Below are 19,404 nucleotides of genomic sequence, written 5' to 3'. Positions count from 1 at the left end.
GTACCCGCATTTATGACAAAACTTAGATTTAATAGTATTCATAACATTTTGTTGGCACGAGATTAATTTTACTTCCTTTGTTTTGTATCAAATACTAGATACCTATATAGATATCAACAAGTATACATGTTTTGGTTCTACAATCCAAAATATTTATCAGCGCCATCTTACGTAATGTATTGTAAATATTTAGCCTCGTCATAGAGTATTCACGTTGCTATTGTGCAACAACAGAGGGCGTTGTCCACGAATGCAAATGTTTTGTATTGAGCTAGAAAGAGATGGACTACAACTTTTCATATTTCTTTATCGCTTAGAAGGAGACAGAAGATAGCAAAACTCAGTCCTTCATAAAGTTATTCCTTTCAGTAGATTCTAGGTACCTTCGCGTTATCCTTTAGCCGTTCATTGAGTCGGTTGTGAAAAATTGTAGTGTTTATTTTTATATTATACGCGTTGTATTCAGATATATGGTGTATTTAGTGAAACGTTGTGAGAAATGTGTTTTTATTCTTTGTGAATTAGTTACGCTATGTTGGTGTTATGTGTACTTTTGTCGTCAATATCGATTTTGACGTAACCGTGGTTTCGGCGTTTGGATTTTGAATATTAACACTATTTTATTAGGTAAGGTTTTCATGCATTACAGCAGATAAATAATTTATAAATATAATTTATACACTGTGCAAATTATCGCCAAAATATTGACCTATTGTAGAAAAATTGTGATATAATATATATAAAAGACATTTTATTATTGACGCAAGTGTTCATTAGCGGTTATTAGGTTCTGACAATATTTTAACCAATAAATAAATAAACATTGAACCCAGAAAATAACGTAATAACATAAAGATACGCGTTATTTATATCAACGATTCGTTTGAGTTTTTTTTTTCAAACATTCGATCAATTTTGCAAATTAAATTATTATATTATTTCAAATTTGAGGAAAACTTAAATAATACGTGTGTATCGATATTTTTTGTATTCAAAACATTAAAACGCGTTTTAAGCTACCACTATATTAGATAGAAGATCGTGTTTATTGTGCAGACATATTTTTTATTTTAATAAAAAAAAAGAGTAATTTACCTAATTATTCTTTAGATTATGAATAAGTTTTGTTTTATTAAATTTTCTTATTGATGTTATAGTTAAGTTTATCTCTAGATTTTCCTAATTCAATCACGAGCAACATCACGGTCGGTCGCGTCCTGTTCTGGAGGCTTCAGAACATGCCTAATTGCATAGAATATTAGTCTATTATTGAAAACAGACTAAAACCTAACCCATACATTTTTATCATATTACCACGAATATTTAATGTTTAATAAAACTAAACTGACGTGAAAACTCAGACATACAGACACAAAAACGTAGACATACAGACAGACAGTATGTGGTAATTTTCAAAACGGGAAAAACATACAAGTTTAAATACCTACGTTGATAATTATAAATGTTCGAAGTTGCCGTTAAACATCCTTAAAATCGGTTGAATCGACATATTTATTAATATGCAGTTTCGCCTTCGTTTTAGGGCTTGATTGTCAGGCTTAGATACAAAAGGTAGCTTATGTCCTTCGTTCGAGTTCAAGCTCGCTTAGACCGTGAAAGGGCAACATACAGACAGACTAGAGTTACTTTCGAATATAAGTATAGATTATTTATATTAAATATACATTAAAAATAAATTACCATTTTTATCTATACGTTAGTAGGCAAAGACAAAACGTTCGATACCTATTTCTATATATATAAGAAAGAACTCGAAACTTGAAATACTGTGAAATGTCACAATGTACGTAATGTGTATAGGATATACGTATCATAATGGCGTAACCTACGTCGCTTGTCAACATTTCACGAGTGAGATACAAAGCGAATTACAGAATCGCGCTGTTTGACAAGCGATTTTTTTTTCTTTGTTCGGTAGCTATTGACGTGTTTTAGTGATGTCAATAAGAAAAAATTATGTGCGTAATCAAATACGGTGGAAAGCGAAATTTTATAATTAATATTTTAATTTGTATTTCAGTTGGGACGTATTTAAGTTGTTTAGCCAGTATACAACACTTGTATACTTAACTACTTATATCTACTTTAATTTTACTTCCAAAATTCTGATAAGTTAATTCGTCGACGTTCAAAACGCCATGTTTTTGCAAATCCAAAGTGAATATCATAGATTAAGCTCTCGACCAATGATATCGTGTCAATATGCTGTCAAATGTTGTTTATTTGGTTTATTTCGCGAGAATTGAATAAAATTTGATACATAATATTATCTGATTCTATACATACTATTAATAGTGTAAATCAATTTATTTTAAAGATATTTTTATTTCATTGTAATGTATTATGTTTTGTCTATGCTAGGTACACCCCCTACTCTTTGTTACCCCTGTTTCTTTCCTCTACCTTAAGGTTGCCGTGACGTAATCACTGTTTTAGCGAAAAGATGCATCTGTGAATAAATTGTTTTTGGTCTCTGGTCGCACTCCTGACCCAACTTTCGTCTTTTGTCGCGAACAATACTTTGACTTAAGCTCTCAGTCGGCATGATTTATTCCGACATATGCAACAATCATTATATTTCAGGCAATTTACCCAATACTTTCATTAATAATACACGTCAACTTTCCTCATGAATCACTCCGTCTATTGATGAGAAACTATTTGAAAATACGTTTACTAGTATTTGAGTTTATCTACTTCAGACCAACAGACAGACGCGGAGGCATTTGGTTTAGTGTAGTGATAATTTTATCAATAAATGGGCTAGCAAACGAAAGAAAGTTTATTTAAAATCAGACTGACAAATCCTTAGGGTAATGTAATCAAACAAACATACGTAAAGAAAAGGCAATATATGAAAGGATTTTTTAAGTTATAAGCTCAGCGTGGGAAGGAGGAAGCAAAACTGGTTGATTAATATTGGTCTAATTCCAGATCAAAATGAAGACGAAGCTGACATCTGTTACATACCTGGGCTATACAGCGATGGATCGAAGATTCTCGATCTCCATGTTACCCTGGGTGTTGAGGGAAATACGAGCCACCGGCACAAGGGAGAAGGTACTTTTTTAAAATACATTAGACAAAGGAATATGTCTACAAAGTCTAACTTTACGTATGCGTTTTAGTGTCATGTAATTTATTATTATTAGTATCACCACTGTCCATAGACATTAGCGCTGTAAACAATTTTAAGCATTTTTTACATCGCCAATGCGCCACCAACATTGGATACTAAGATGTTATGTCCCTTGTGCCTTTGGTTGCAATGGCTCACTCACCCTTCATTTTAGTTATATTACAGTTATATTCCAATGGAATATAACACTTCTTAATATTGCTGTTTGGCCGGAGAATATTTGATGACTGATACTTATCTAGACGAGCTTGCGAAATGTCTTACAACCAAGTAAAACTGGTACCAAGAAGAATAAGATTTTGTTTTGATTTAGTGAGATTTTCATCCGAATGCAAATATAAGTGCATTCTCAACTGGCCACACCCATTCTCACTGGCAACTTGAAGGCTAAACGTGCTTACGATGCACGGGATTGTAGACACTGGAAACTTCCAAACTCCGGATTATTGAGAAATTCTTGACAGAAAAATCTTGCAACTTTTTTTTTTTTTATGGCATTGATTGGCGGACGAGTTATGGGCCACCCGATGGCAAGTGGCTACCACCGCCCATAGACAAAGGCGCTGTAAGAAATATTAACTATTCCTTACATCACCTATGCGCCACCAACCTTGGGAACGAAGATGTTATGTCCCTTGTGCCTGTGATTACACTGGCTCACTCACCCTTCTAACCGGAACACAACAATATAGTGTACTGTTATTTGGCGGTAGAATATCTGATGAGTGGGTGGTAACTACCCAGACGGGCTTGCACAAAGCCCTACCACCAAGTAACTAAACTTATAATGATTGCTCTCTCATCGTACTTTTAGAGTGAGGTAGCAGAGCTTGCACTTGTATTTGCACACGCAATAGGCCTGGCTCTTGATAGTGTTTGCCGTGGTCGAAATAATATAGAATTGAATATAATTGTATATAAATATTCATAGATTTTAGTAATAATAAAATAAAATGCTGTTTATTGTTTCACAGTTGAGCATAGCTGTTGAAGATGGCTGCTTGAAGGCATATAATGGAAATTTTGAACCGATTATCGTACATCGTTTGGTCGATATACTAAGGTAACTAATATTTGTAAAATAGCAAATCCTCTATAACTCATTCTGTAAGTACAAACTCGAAACTGGGTGCAGAACACAATCGTTAAATGTTAAAAAACGTTAAATTGATTGTGTTGTGTTGTTGAAGTATATAAATATATAAATAAGTAAGAATGTTAGTCGGTTTTCAATATATGAAAGATATGTTCTAACAGAATTACTAATATCCTAATTCCTTCCGCCCAGGTGAGCCTAAAACTTGTATTCGGATTAAGGATGACTATAGCCCAATGGATTAGTATCAACCCTACGGCTATCACATTGCTAGGTAGTGTCTACCATTGAACTATCACGATTTTTTGTACTACTTTTTTTTATACTTAAATATAGTTACAAATTTTGTGTCTGTATAAAAAAAAAAAAACATTACGTAATTTTAATGTAGAGCAATGTTTGTGAGTCATTTGTATATATATATATGTTATGTTTTATGCCAATAGAGCTTCTATGTGGGCTAGGTCATGAGAGAAAACTAGGTCGAGGACCTTACTACCTAGTTCCGTTTCTAGATTTCAATCTTAATGTTTCTAATGGGAAATAAGAACGTTATTGTATTGAAAGTGTTTGGTTCAAATAATTTATATAACAAGCAAATAACTAAATCTAAATAATGCTGCATAAAGACCTCTTCTCTCGAAAAGAAGAACTTGGAGTTTATTCCATAACGCTAATTAACAGCCTATAAATATCCTACTGCTATGCTAAGGCTCCCTTTACCTTTGAAGAGTAAGTTGGGGCTTATTTCACCACGCTGCTCCACCACGGTGGATACAATCCACCAACCCGTGTTGGAGCAGCATGTGGCAGAATTTCATTGAAATTAGACTCGTGCAGGTTTCCTCACGATGTTTCCCTTCGTCGAAAATGTATGTAAAACGAGACCTCTAAAAGTGTTAAACCGTTTCAAGGGTTGTATCTCATAAACTTAGGGAATGGTGTTAGTCGGAATATCGAACTTAAGTTAAGTTTTGGCAGCTAACGAAAATAAGAATCAAAGTCAAGTCAAAATCGTTATTCAATAAAGAAGCGTTGCTTATATTGATTATTAAAAATCTCCCACCGGATCAGAATGAAGAAAAATCACATGAAAATTCAGTGGTACTTGCCTGGGTTTATACCCGCTATCATCAGTTAAGATGCACGCATTCTAACCACTGTGTCAACTCGACGCCATTTTACCATAACGCTGCTCCAATGCAAATTAGACACACATGTTACTTATCTGACATATGCAAGTTTCTTCACGACATTTTCCTTTATCGTTGAGCACGAGATGAATTATTAACACAAATTAAACACACGAGAACTTGCCCGGGTTGAACTCTCGCGAGTTCAGAATAATAATGTTTTAAAGTTATGTAGTTAAATATAGAATTGCTCCGCTCATAAACAATTTGTAGGTATAACTTAATTGATTTTAAAATTATATTGGTTCCGAATGTGTTTTATTTTTGTTCCTGCTGGCCGTGACAACGATACCGAGCAGGAGGGTGACTAATACTCAAGCCAGATGTTGAGAGCCCTCTTAAGGGCTCATACGTATATCCTAAGTGTGTCTCTTGAGGACCTTCCTTGTTTCAAAACGTCATCGAGTTTGATATTTGTTATGTATTACGCCTTGTCTGTGTATGATATTTAATAAATACTACTTACTTTGACTCATATACACATTACCAAAAATATCACCAGCCCGATTCAGAAACATAATAATATCAAATATAGTTATCATTGGGTTGTATATTGTATTGTAACGAAAATATTTAACATTCCTTTTGCAGAGCTAGTCAAGTGCCTGGAAGACCGAACGAGCTGTTCTACATACTCTTGAATGAGAAGGAGGGTCTCCTGCAGTGCTACCTGTTTAAAGGCGAAACTGTCATTGAGGTGAGTGTATTTTATAATATTTTTTAGCTGTGCTGACAACAAAGACAGTGGAAAATTATGCTGGTGAACCTGATGATGTGATTGGTAATGATGATGTCCTGACCGATTTTACAGCAGCTATCATCAAGTTAGTCTGGCCAGCTGCAAGGGACCAAAGTCTAATGGTAGAGGTGACTGTTACCATGAACGAAATTATTAACATTGCATGTGGTACTATCAATTATTTGACCATCAAATATGGATGGCAATTCAAATAGCATTGTGCTCTTATCGTCATACAGTTTACATAGTTCGGATGGTAATATAATTATGTAATACCGAACTTGTTTTGCTTATAGTCATTACATACTAGATGTCACCCGCGGCTTCGCTTGCGTTTTAGGGAATAGTCCACTGGTGTTAGGCATTAAAAAAAATATTATCAACTTCGGTTCAGTGGTTAAGTCGTGTAAAATTAAAATACAGTTATTTTCCCATATATAATATTAGTAAGTATAGATTAGTATTGCCCCGCGATTATAGCCACATTATATTTGCTATCGTTTAACGTTTTATTCCGATTTATACAAATACATTACCTTACTCAATAAACAGGCTATTCAACGCAAAATGAAATTATTCAAAACGGACTTATAGTTCCTGAGATTAACACATTCAACTGTATAACTATAAACACTATAATCATTATGACTAGCAACTTCGCGCGATTACAACGTTAAATCTTACCTCTTCGCTCCTTAACGTTTATATAACTTAACTTTATATAATGTATAACATTTCTCAATGAACGGGCTATCAAGTGCAAGAATACTCTTTCAATGGGCGTTCGAACAAACAAATACTTCATATATTGGTACAGACTAATCTAACTACTCAGCGACGTTTCATCCGCATGAAAAGTTTTAAAATGTCTCACATGGAATGTCGCATGAATTTAGACTATAACCTTTCTCAATAAATGGGCTATCTAATGCAAAAAGTTTACCGCGTTGAGATAAACGCGTTCGATCAAACAAACAAACTGCTGTTTAATAATATATTAATATAGGTAAAATTAATCCGGTAAATATTATAAACAGGTTTCTTTAACGTTTTTAGACTTTAAACTATTAAATGAATATCGTCATTAAAATATAGTAATAACACATTTTTTATTTACAAAGTCAATTAATAATGGTTCGTTAAATAAAACACTATTGAGTGCTTTTTTTTATTGTTAATAGGTAGGCGGACTGGCTAATAGATCACTTGATGATAAGTGGTCACCACTAACTTTGGGAACTAAGATTTTATGTCCCTTGTGCCTGTACGTAAAGGCAAACGTACGTGTGTTACGTAAAGGCAAAAAGGAAAATGATGGTCATAGCGCTCGCACCGGCGGCCCAATCGCGTGGGCGTTAATCGAACGCGTCGGATAAATAACGGGTGTCGAACGATTTGTTCCACAAAAATGCTTGTATTTTCAGATAGTCGAAAAAAAAAGAAGTAGGCGGCAGCGTAATGCCATACTTCTCGGGTGTGACTTACAGCCCGCCATACCGACGCGAATACATTAATTTAAATAAAACAATTCAACCATTTGTACCAGGCTAATTTTTGCATAGCTAATCATCGTCGAGTAGCCATTCATGAAAATCACCTTGCCATACTTTTCCGACAGTTCCCAATGGCCGCCATACCACTGCAAAGGAGTTATTTTTTTCTTTTTCGCCAAACGATTTGTACCACCTTGAAACATTTTTTAACAGTTCCCTGTATGTTCGATTAACGCCCACGCGATTGGGTCGCCGGTGCGAACGCTATGACCATCATTTTCCTTTTTGTCTTTACGTAATTAGACCCCTGAAGAACCGCCATACTGGTACAAATGACCTAGTATTTTGTGTCATCATCTCCCGGTCTATCTTATTTAATATCAATGTTATTAACACAATTCAAAAATAACTTAAATTAAATTATTATTACAGAATTGATTAAAACATACAATACATAGTGTAAGCCTTGTTTGTAATCGTCTTATTATTTATTTCTTACTTAATCTGACATACTCGTATATTTTGATGTTAAAATTTTCATACAATTGTCGGCATAAACGCTCACTTGATGGTAGGTTAGAGTAGTTGGTACCTCGTCCAAAACATTAGCACTGTAAGAAGTATTTACCATTTATAAAATCGTCGATGTACCACCACCCATGGGATTCAAGATACATCCCATGTGCCTGTAATTACAGTATCTCGCTCAACCTGTGTATTTAAACTGATTTGTTGTCGTATTTGCGGGTTCAAACCCAGGGTCGAGCAAATAAAAATATATTGGATTTTTCTGTCGTAAAAATCTAAATTTCTCTAAAGAAGCCGTGGAGTTTACTCTCCTGGTACGGTCTTGGGTCTGAACTCTTTCTAGTCATATCGGATTTGCAGTCCTATCGGATTATGAGAATGAGGAAATAGCACTCGCCACTCCTTTTGACGTCACCATTATGACGTCAATAAGATATTACTGTCTCCGTGAACATCCTGGCACAGTAAATATTACCGCCCAACAAAATAAAACTCACTTTAATGGTAACCAAGGGCCAATTCTACTTTATTGTATCGATTTTGATACGACCCAACTCGTGGGCCACGTCTTTCAAGAAGGACGACGAGCTCCAACTCCAGCGAAAATCTGCTCACGTTTAGTAAATAAGCAAAGTACCTAACGTAACTAAAACAAAAACTGCAACATGCACAGGCAACTTTACTGTGATGTTGTTTAATAAAAAAAAACCGACTCCACTTCGACCAAATCGCAACTGGATCGTGTAATAGAATTACAAAACTGAACGGCAACGATAATCTTTCGATTCGATTGCGATTGACAATTTGTTAGTAGTATTGATGCCCTGGGTACAAGACCTTTATGCCTATAGCGTAAAGACAGCGCCGGTCAACACCGAAAAATAAACTTAAAAATAACAGCCTTTTATATAGCGTTACATATGTGTGTGTTTAATGTATATATGTGTTTAATGTCTACGTTGTTTGATCGATTACAGATGCGACATGTTTACGCTAGTTAATTAATTGACGAAACTAAACCGCCATTTTGAGGTGTGTCTATGGTGTGCCGTGTAATAGATCACTGTCACGATAAAATTACCTGATAAAAAAAAATTTTGACGATGTTCTTTTACGCTGCTTACAGTATAGTCAATGGCAGAAATGTCCCCCAAGCGATCTTTCCCCCCTCTTTATCTCTTTCTGTATTACACGGTTGTATATGATAATATTTAAAATAGTTTTTTGTTATTTTTTTTTTTAATTTACAACGGATTTTAATAACAATGTAGCCATTGTCATTAAATTATTCTCAAACGTATTCGATTTATTTTATTGTGTATATGATAGATATATACATAATGTCAAGCGAAAGCACCTGCGCCCCAACCGACACTACACGACTTTTTTATTTTTATTAAACTTTTAATTTTTAATGCCTTTGTTTGAAAATGTATATCGTATCGTAGATTAAAAAAAAATGACGATTTTTAAAAAGTATCATTTAAGCAGGTATGACATGATCTATGAAACTGTATCAGCACTATCCGGGCTAGGAATAGCGGCGTCAGTTCATTGTGCGCATGCGCTGATCTAAGCTGGAATGTTTGAACTATAAACATTATAATGTTACTAAAGATTAAAAAGATACAATAAAAAAAAAAAAATTACCGTTAAATAAACCGAAAATAAATTAAATGGAGATTAAGATATTAAATTTAATATAAAATATAAATTTATTTAATTCAAACACATTCTTAAGAATACTTTTGAAAATGTTTACGTAAAATTTGATTTTTTTTTTGGTTTATGTAACTCGATAAATAAATAAATAAAAATACTCATTAATATTTATTGCTACAAAAACAGGAACAATGAGTTATTGTCAAATGTAACCTTACGTACAGTTTTACCTTGAGAGCATTTTAAATTTAGACAACCCGACAATCATCAGTGTATTACCAGTAATACATTGCTTTTGACGCATATCGATTAAATAAAAAAGAACAATTATTATCTGTGCAAAAAAACAATTGTTATGTTTACGCGCCCTTTTGTGACAACAACTTTTTTATGACTTAAGAAGAGTGATATTGACTTTGCGCGTTTCAGTACAATAAAAGTGAAAAGTGAAAAATATTCCGTTACAGTTACAATAGAATAATATCAATTATATTATATTAAATAATATATTGAATAAGTCTTAAACATCAAAGAAATAATACACATGTGCTAAGTGATAATTTAATTTTTTTCAAGTATTCCCCTTTTTTTTGTAATAGTGTTTTAATACCTAGATCGAAGTCTAGTAATTTGTGTCATATCGAATAAATCTTCAGTTATCAATGTCAGCACCAAATAGGAATTAATTAAAAAGCGATCAACATCGCTGCCAAGAACGTGTGACGTACAAACTTACAAAGATGTATTCAGTGTGGTCTCCGCTATCACAAGGAGCGGTTGTCTATCGCGTTTCCCAAATTTCGAACGCGGAGTTTTGGCTCGGAACATTATTAGTATTGTTCGCGTGTGAAATGGACTTACTATATTTCCATATACTAAATGCCTTTGACATAGATTTGTTTTCGCTTTAAAAAAAAAAACAATAATTTGAATTCGTGGAATCGAATCAAAATAGAACGCAAATGCAAAGCCAAATGCTAAATTAACAAAGACTTAGTGTTTTGTTACATGTTTTGTATAAAATAAGAAAAGGATGAATAGAGGTGATGTTTGAAACAATTATATCGTCGTCTCTCTCATTTCGATGTGTATAATGAGAAAGACATGGACCGCGCTACAATACGTCCGCCTTGTGTGTAAACAGAAAACATCTGATTGTGTTCTAATTTAAAACTGAAACAGATCGATTTAATTTTAGTGTGGATTTTTCATTCGATTTAAATAAAAATAAAAAAGTGTTCTTAATTTCAAAAAGTAGGTTATTTGCGTGTAATTTGAAAATTGAATTTGTAATTCGAATGTGATATGAAAAATCGATTTCGAATTATTCGTGCACTGAACCGATTTTAATGTAGTGGAACGTAAACACAGTAGTGAGAAATAGTGATTCATTTGTTTGTAAATACTGCGTGCTCTTTATTTGAATTTAATTAATCTGTAAGTATGATTTATTTAATATTAGAATGATTTAAAAATATAGATTAATTATTGTTGACAGTTTTTTTTTTAAATTTAATTCTTTTTGGCAAAGAGTTTATATTTAATGAACTTAACTTTGTATAAAGGTATGCAACCTGTTCCACTTAACTGTTTAAGCTGAAAATTTCCGCTTTATTTTATGTTAGTTATGGGTTACTAATATCAAAATATATCTATAATCTACCGCCAAACAGCAATACTTAATGTTGTGTTCGGGTTTAAAGGTTGAGTGATATAGTGTAACTAGGGTACAATCGACATAATATCTTAGTTCCCAAGATAACTGGTGCATTGGTGATGTAAGGAATGGTTAAAATTTCTGACGGTGCCGATGCGGTGGTGACCACTTATCAGTAGATCCTCTACCTTATATACCCTTGCTATCTATTTTATATAAAAAAAAAAAAAAACGTTTATCGGAAACTGTCAATGTTTGCTCGAAAAATTAAAGAGTTAATCATGCCTATGAACTCTATTCGTGACGTATTGTCATCCTATTTTCTTATGTCATTGAGGGCATAGAGATGGCACCTGTGTTTGCCCACACATTTGAGCACTTCATTATCTACGTAGTTGGCTATCTCCGATGCGAATGTCCGTGACCGAAATCGGTCATGAAGACATTTTGAGCAAAAACAATCATTCCGGTATTTTCCGTTTATAAAATAGGTTCTTCTGAAACAATATAAGCATATAATATTATATAGTCGTTTACGCGTGTAAATGGAGGGGGGGGGGGTGGTTTAGGTTATGTATATAGGATTGACGTTTTCAATGGCTCTGACGTCTATGCATAATTCAATGATGATCTGTTGAATGGGAAACAAACAAACAAACATACAATCAAACTAATTTCCGCATTTATATAGTTAATATACATAATAACTATATAAATCTAGGACTTATATTATAAGTCCTAGATCGAAATAAAATATAGCAACTATAAATCATGACCGCGTGGAATGGTGGCAAGATTGCTTGGTTGGTTGATTTAATTGGTGGTAGGGCTTTGTGCAAGCCCGTCTGGGTAGGTACCACCCATTCATCAGATGTTCTACCGCCAAACAGCAGTACCCTATGGGGGGTGATGACTCTATTTCATCCTGTGGCCCATTTGCTAGTCGAACGACTCGTGACTTAGTCTGTTAACCTTAATGTCTGTCAGCTTGATAATATTACATTAACAGCCTGTAAATTTCCCACTGCTGGGCTAAGGCCTCTTCTCTCTTTGAGGAGAAGGTTTGGAGCATATTCCACCAAGCTGCTCCAATGCGGGTTGGTGGAATACACATGTGGCAGAATTTCGGTGAAATTAGACACATGCAGGTTTCCTCACGATGTTTTCCTTCACCGCCGAGCACGAGATGAATTATATACACAAGTTAAGCACATGAAAATTCAGTGGTGCTTGCCTGGGTTTGAACTCGAAATCATCAGTTAAGATGCACGCGTTCTAACCACTGGGCCATCTCGGCTAATATGAATATAATATCATATATAAATTATAATTATTTAATATATTACTATTAGTTTAACATTTTATCAATTAGTAATTATTTTTCATATGTTTATACAATGATAATTATTATTATTCCTATCAAATTTATCAAAAATATTGCGCATTATAATAATATTGCTGTACACACTGAGATATGTTTATTGCGATGGTAGGCGGAGTGAAGATTAACAAACCTTAAACGTCCGTGTTCAATGCGATTAATAGCTATGGGGCCATTCATTTATTACGTAAAATAATTTAGGGGGGGGGATCGACCATATCTATGTTTTCTTACAAGGGGGGAAGGAGTCTCGATAGTTCTTACGTAAGATCAAAAAATGCGCAAAGTTAAAATTATCTACCCCCATTCTTGTATCTCAAATTTTGGAAGAAAGTTACTACTGATTTTCTCGCCGGATATTCTCGATGGAATCTATATTCCGAACGTGTCTTAGTTTTACGTTTAATACCGAAGCCATGAACACCAAAAATTATTATAAAATTCGTTTAGTTATGACATAACAATTCAAGGTTAATGTTATTTATCTTGCTCCTGCCATTGGAATCGACTTAGTCGAATAGCGGCTTATTCGAATAGCTATGTTGTCGCAGGGCATTAAAATGTCGACCTAAGTCAACATTAAACCAATTTGCCATGTGAGTTGAATGGGGAATCTTTACTCCATTTAAACTAATGCCGATATGGTTGTTGTTCGTTAGAGGATAGCCAGTGATGAAATATTGCGGTTAATGGTAATAAGGATGGACAATGAGCGCTTAAGGATAAACAGACAGACCACAACAGATTTTGTATGATTCATACAAAAATGTTACGTACCATACTTCTTGTATATATGTTACTGTAAAAGCTCGAACTAAGGTAAATCTTAAGATTTGACATGAGTTGGTAAATGTAAGTATTTATTATAAAGGGACGACTTTTTCGGACTTTCACCATTCCAATCTAACCTAACCTAACATGTAAATCCTAAGATTTATCAAGCGTTGATGGTAAAAGTTCGAATCCCAAAATTTTATGGACATTTACCATTCAAGACCGGTAAATCTTAGGTTTTACTGGAAAATCTTAAGATTTACCGTAGTTCGAGCTTTTACAGTAACATATATAATTTAAACAACATTTTATTTTTGTTATTCTACTTCAATATTTTAAAGAGATATATGAACATATCTCTTAAATAACATTTGAAAATCAATGAATATTAAAAGCGTAAGCCGATTTTTGTCCCAGTGAATATGGGGCACATAAACAAAATCGGTTATGGTCTTATTTTGAAGAGCTCCAATCGTAGATGTGCAGAAAAATAAAAAATATTCTTGATTGCAATTTAAAACAAAAAAAATGACTGTGTGATGTGTGTGTGATGGAGACTGGTACTTGTTGACTTTCTGTCTGTTGCTCTTTCACGAACTTTCACTGGACCGAATTTGGTGAGACTATGCATGAAGTAAGTTTGAACTTCAAGGTAGGACGCAGGCTACTTTTTTATACCTAATACCTGGCGACTAAAAATTTTATTGAATTCAATTAATATATTCAACAAAATTCGGCCGCATGTTTATCCACCAACCAAATATGGTGGAATATGCTCATTACCTTCTACTCAAAGGGAGAGGATGCCTTAGCCCAGCTGTGGGAAATTTACAGGCTGTTGTATGTTGATTAATATAAATTTGTATTTCGAATGTTGGAAATGTAATTAATGAGTTTCTTGCCGATTCTTCTCGGAAGAATTTTCTTTATTAACCGGTGCTAGCTTTACGTATACTTGAATAAAGTATGTTATGAATCTTTTATTGACGTTTTTTTAATTTAATTTTTTATTTGTTTTACCTACCAATTCCCAACTCATTAGTTAGCAGACAAGGAGGTGGATTCAAAATTTTAAAGATTCGAACATATTATATAATTTTAATAAAAAAATAACCGACTTCAAATAATACTCTAAGAAAATAAATCATAAATACAATACGAGAACATAAAAAAAAAATTCACCCTCTTCAAATTTGAATGGGACCAAACCGGAAGTATACCGTCTGAAACAAAAAAAGGAATTTCCCAAATCCCTTTATAAATGACCGAGTTCTAGAGACGAGACAATCATTACAAAAGAATCGATACCCTCATTAATTATTGAATAACTTTCTATCGAGAAATTCTCTGTTTGGATATAAGAAATATTTAATTTCATATTGCAAGACAAATGAAAATTAAAAATATTAAAATATCGCATATAATTCAAACATCAAGAAGAATCGGCAAGGAACTCATTACCTGACCTGTTGCATCGGTCAGTGCTATCGTTAAGCTGTATGTAAAAGGTATTTTTGATTAAAATTATTTTAAACCAATCTTTTTTTCGCGTCTTCGTCCATGTGTTAGGGTCAGTGGGATTTCAAGGGGAATTTAAGCATCGTAACAGACATATTTGGTGGTAGGTTTCTTCAAGTCCGCCTGGGTAGGTAGGTACAGAGTAACTACAGGCACAAGGGACATAACATCTTAGTTTTCAAAGTTGTTGGCGTATGGGCCATGTAAGGAATTTGTAATATTTCTTACATCTTCCTTGTCCAGTTACAGCATCAGGTGGCCCATTCCGCCGCCTACCTATATCATCAAAAAACAGACAGACATAGTCACTTTATAATATATACGTACAAAAAACAATTTCGTTGTTAAAATCTTAATTGATATAGTGATAATTTAGTTTGTCTTTGAGGCTTTGGTGTTTGACCTCGTATTGTTTCTATCAAAACAACTTTAAGTGGTTTTTAATAAAACCGTGAATTAAGACGCGTGAGAGTTATGTACTATACTCTATGTCTACCATAACATAATACCAACTATAACAGGAAAAAAGCCAAATAAACAATATTTTACAGCAAATTGACGCGATATCATTGGTCGAGAGCTTGATTAATCTATGATATTCACTATGGATTTGGAATAGCGTTCCGAATGGCGGCAAAACTGTCATCGGAGTTTTGGAAGTAGAATTAAAGTGGAAATAAGTGGTTAAGTGCAACAGTGTTAAAACTCTTAGTAGTTCACAATATAGCTGATTTGTTAGAAAATTCGTAAATAATACGCAATACAATAAAAATACGTAAATCTAAGGTTTGTTTATCTATTTGCCTACTTCCATTGAAATAGGCTAAGGCGTAAAAATACGTAAAGATTACCTTGGAATATGACGTTCACAAAAAATCCTCAGGATAGTTAATCCCTATATATACTACAAAGCAAATCCTAAAAAAGAGTTAAGATTAAATAAAAACGAGTAGGATTCAAATCAAATCAAATCCATTTTATTCAAGTAAACTTCACAATGAAGCGTTTTTGAATCGTCGATTTTAAAATACTTCCACCGTTTCGGAAAGCAGCCTCCAGCGAGAAGAAACGGCAAGAAACTCGCATAGTTGCTCTTTTCAAATAAACAGATTTACAATGCTGTTTTTTTACAATAAACTAATTATTCCTGTGGTGGAACTAAATCCAAGCGTTTTTTTCTAAAAAGTACTGTTTTAATGAATAATAAGACTTATTAATTTAATCTTAATAAACTTTTTAAATTTCGTAAATGCTAAATTGGTTACATTTCCCGGTATCTTATAATATATGCGTATACCATTGCCCAAAAACGTTCTCTGTACCGTATGCAAACGGAAAGTAGGGGTTACAAGTTTATTCTTATTTCTTGTATTAATAGTATGTATATCAGCTTTTATGGAATACTTTTGTATATTCTTCTGTATAAACATTATATTATCATAAATATATTGTGAAGCAGCCGTTAATACACCTATTTCTTTAAATTTTTCGCGTAATATTGTCCTAGAGCTAATATTGTAAATAGTTCGGATAGCTCTTTTCTGCAGAATAAATACTATTTCAATATCTGCTGCATTACCCCATAACAACATTCAATATGACACTCGAGCACGAAGTATCGAGTCTGTTGTATGGGAGCCCCCTTAAATATTAATTTTATTCTGTTCTTTAGTATTTGTTATTATAGCGGCAACAGAAATACATCATCTGTGAAAATTACAAGTGTCTAACTATAACGGTTCTTGAGATACAGCCTGGTGACAGACGGACGGACGGACGGACGGACAGCAGTTACAGTATTAGGGTTTGGTTTTACCCTTTGCTTACAAACAGAGAATAAAAAAAATCCAGGATATAATACTCATATCCAAATATACGTTTCCTAAACTCCAGACGTTCTAGAAATACCGTTGGCAATATGCCAGACACAAAAATACTTGCATTTTATGTAGAGGAAGTGATCTTATGGTATTATTGGCGGCCACTTCTGCGCGAGCGCATATGACGTCTTCTATTTGTGTACGATTTTACAAAATTGATTTTAATTAAACATTTAGTTTAACTTTTCATAAGCAATGATTGCTTGCCCCGTAAAGTGTTATGGTGGGCTATGAAAGAGAAAGTGTGTGGCTGGAAAGTATGTGGAGTTGGTCCGTGCTATGTACAGGAGAACCTGTACCTACATTCATCATCTGCTGGCAACACCGACCAGTTCAGTGTGACTGTAGGCTTACACCAAGAGTCGGCTCTAAGTCCTTACCTCTTCCTGCACATTGTAGACGCCCTGACGGTGGAGATACAGGAGTCTTGAGCATGGACGTGGGTGGATATAGAGGAAGGGGACGACCAATGAAAAGATGGATGGATGGTGTGAGAGATGATATGGCTGGAAATAATGTTACTTGTGAGATGACGTCAGATAGGGAAGTATGGAAGAAGAAGACATGCTGCGCCGACCCCAAGTAAATTGGGATAAGGGCAGGAGGATGATGATCTCATAAGCAATCATAATATTATTTTATTATGAACATCATACCATAGTAACGTAGGGCTTTGTGCTAGGCTCTCTGGGTAGGTTACCTACCTCTACTTCCTACTGCTAAACATCAATGCTTAGTTTTGTTGTGTTCCGGTTTGATGGGTGAGTGAGCCAGTGTAACTACAAGCATATGGGACGTAATATCTTAGTTTTGGCGCATTGGCGATGTGGAATAATTGAAAGTTCTCACGGTACCAATTTCTATGGCGATGGTGATCACTCACCATCAGATGGCCCATTTGTCACTCGCCTATCTGTTTTATTGTAATAACAGTTTGGTTTGGTTATTTTTGTTTCGATTCTACGCAAAAACTATAATATGGAACGTTAATATTCATTTAGTTCATAGATTCAAAACATTTAGTAAGTTACATTACTCTTTGAGGTACATATATATACATTAACACATACGTAACATACAGTAAAATAAATAAATAAATATTCCTCTTAGCACATTCCAATTAAAACCAGTTGTTTTAGAAATACTATGAGATAATCAAAGAATGATATACGCAGGGTGTATTGTATGAATTATCGCGCAATATTTGAAACGGTTTCAAATATATTATACCCGTGGGTAGCTCAGTACCACCTGTAAGCTTATTATAGTGGTTCGAGTGTGGTGTTCCTATTAATTTGAAAATTATGCAGGCTATATAAATTATATATTTAAAAAAAAACAAAAATACTTGACACTTAAAGAAAAAATAGAAAAAATATCTAAAGTGTCTGTTTAAGCTTTTTAAAGTTATGGTAGAATAAACACATACTTGTACCCAGAAATTGTTGGTCTCCTTTTTTGAGCAGTTCTTTAAAAATTAAATGCCATTTATACTGGTCATTATTTATATTTATGTATAGTATGTAATTATTGTTATTCTAGATAAGCGGTTAGATACTTAAACGTTGTTTAAGGGTTCAAACCCAGGCAAGCACCACTGAATTTTCATGTGCTTAATTTGTGTTTATAATTCATCTCGTGTTCTGCGGTGAAGAAAGACATCGTGTGGAAACCGGCATGTGTCTAATTTCAACAAAATTCTGCCACATGTGAATTCTTAAACTTCTCCTCAAAGGGAGAGGAGGCCTTAGCCCAGCAGTGGGAAATTTACAGGCTGTAGATGTGTGTGGTTAGATCAATTATGAATTAATTAATTACTATTCATACATATACTGGTTACTTGAAGTTTTTCTGTATAATGAATTAATTTCTTTCAAAAAATATGGAACACAAACATGTTCCCAGCACGTGATGTGTGTGCACATCTTCACATATGTATAGATTTTCTCTTTGTTACTAGTCCTGTGTTACGTCAAACCATCATTAACCCAATCAAACAACCCGACGACGCAATTCTTTGACGCACAATCACATAAATTCAATTCTATTCAATTCTTAGCTTGATGGCTTTCAAAGATTCCAAGAGAGAACAGTTTATTTCCGCCAACGTCGTGCGGCAATCTCCTCTCGATCGAGTTTGGAGTACGATTGCTAATCTCAGAGAAAATCTTTCCTGGACATATTTTCTGTGCAAACATAGATGCATTATTTTCGCTGGCATAGTTTCGTCAATTGGTGATACTGCCAAATTACTAAGCTCTGGTCTGCTTCTTAGAATTTCTCGATAGAGAACTTTAGTTACTGTTTTCTTGGCTGAACTTAG

At 34.1% G+C, this 19,404-nt stretch overlaps 1 protein-coding gene across 3 annotated transcripts in view; it reads left to right on the top strand.

Annotated features, from left to right (window-relative positions):
* Positions 1-334: 334 nt before the first annotated feature.
* Positions 335-19,404, top strand: part of Plx (pollux) — a 48,721-nt gene continuing 29,651 nt past the window's right edge. Inside the window, exons 1-4 of one of the 3 annotated variants that reach the window (XM_026627723.2) lie at positions 335-627; positions 2,956-3,081; positions 4,135-4,223; positions 6,041-6,146. In XM_026627723.2, coding sequence (XP_026483508.2) covers positions 2,962-3,081; positions 4,135-4,223; positions 6,041-6,146 — 315 coding nt within the window. In that variant the 5' untranslated portion in view covers positions 335-627; positions 2,956-2,961. Of the gene's footprint in view, positions 628-2,955; positions 3,082-4,134; positions 4,224-6,040; positions 6,147-10,539; positions 11,309-19,404 lie in introns of those variants that run through there. The other 2 variants (XM_026627724.2, XM_026627726.2) reach the window with 2 other exon arrangements.

Source organism: Vanessa tameamea, chromosome 30 (genome assembly GCF_037043105.1).
Source record: "Vanessa tameamea isolate UH-Manoa-2023 chromosome 30, ilVanTame1 primary haplotype, whole genome shotgun sequence".
Taxonomy (NCBI): domain Eukaryota; kingdom Metazoa; phylum Arthropoda; class Insecta; order Lepidoptera; family Nymphalidae; genus Vanessa; species Vanessa tameamea.
The sequence above is the reverse complement of the archived record's forward strand: the minus strand, read 5'-3'. Positions and strand labels throughout refer to the sequence as shown.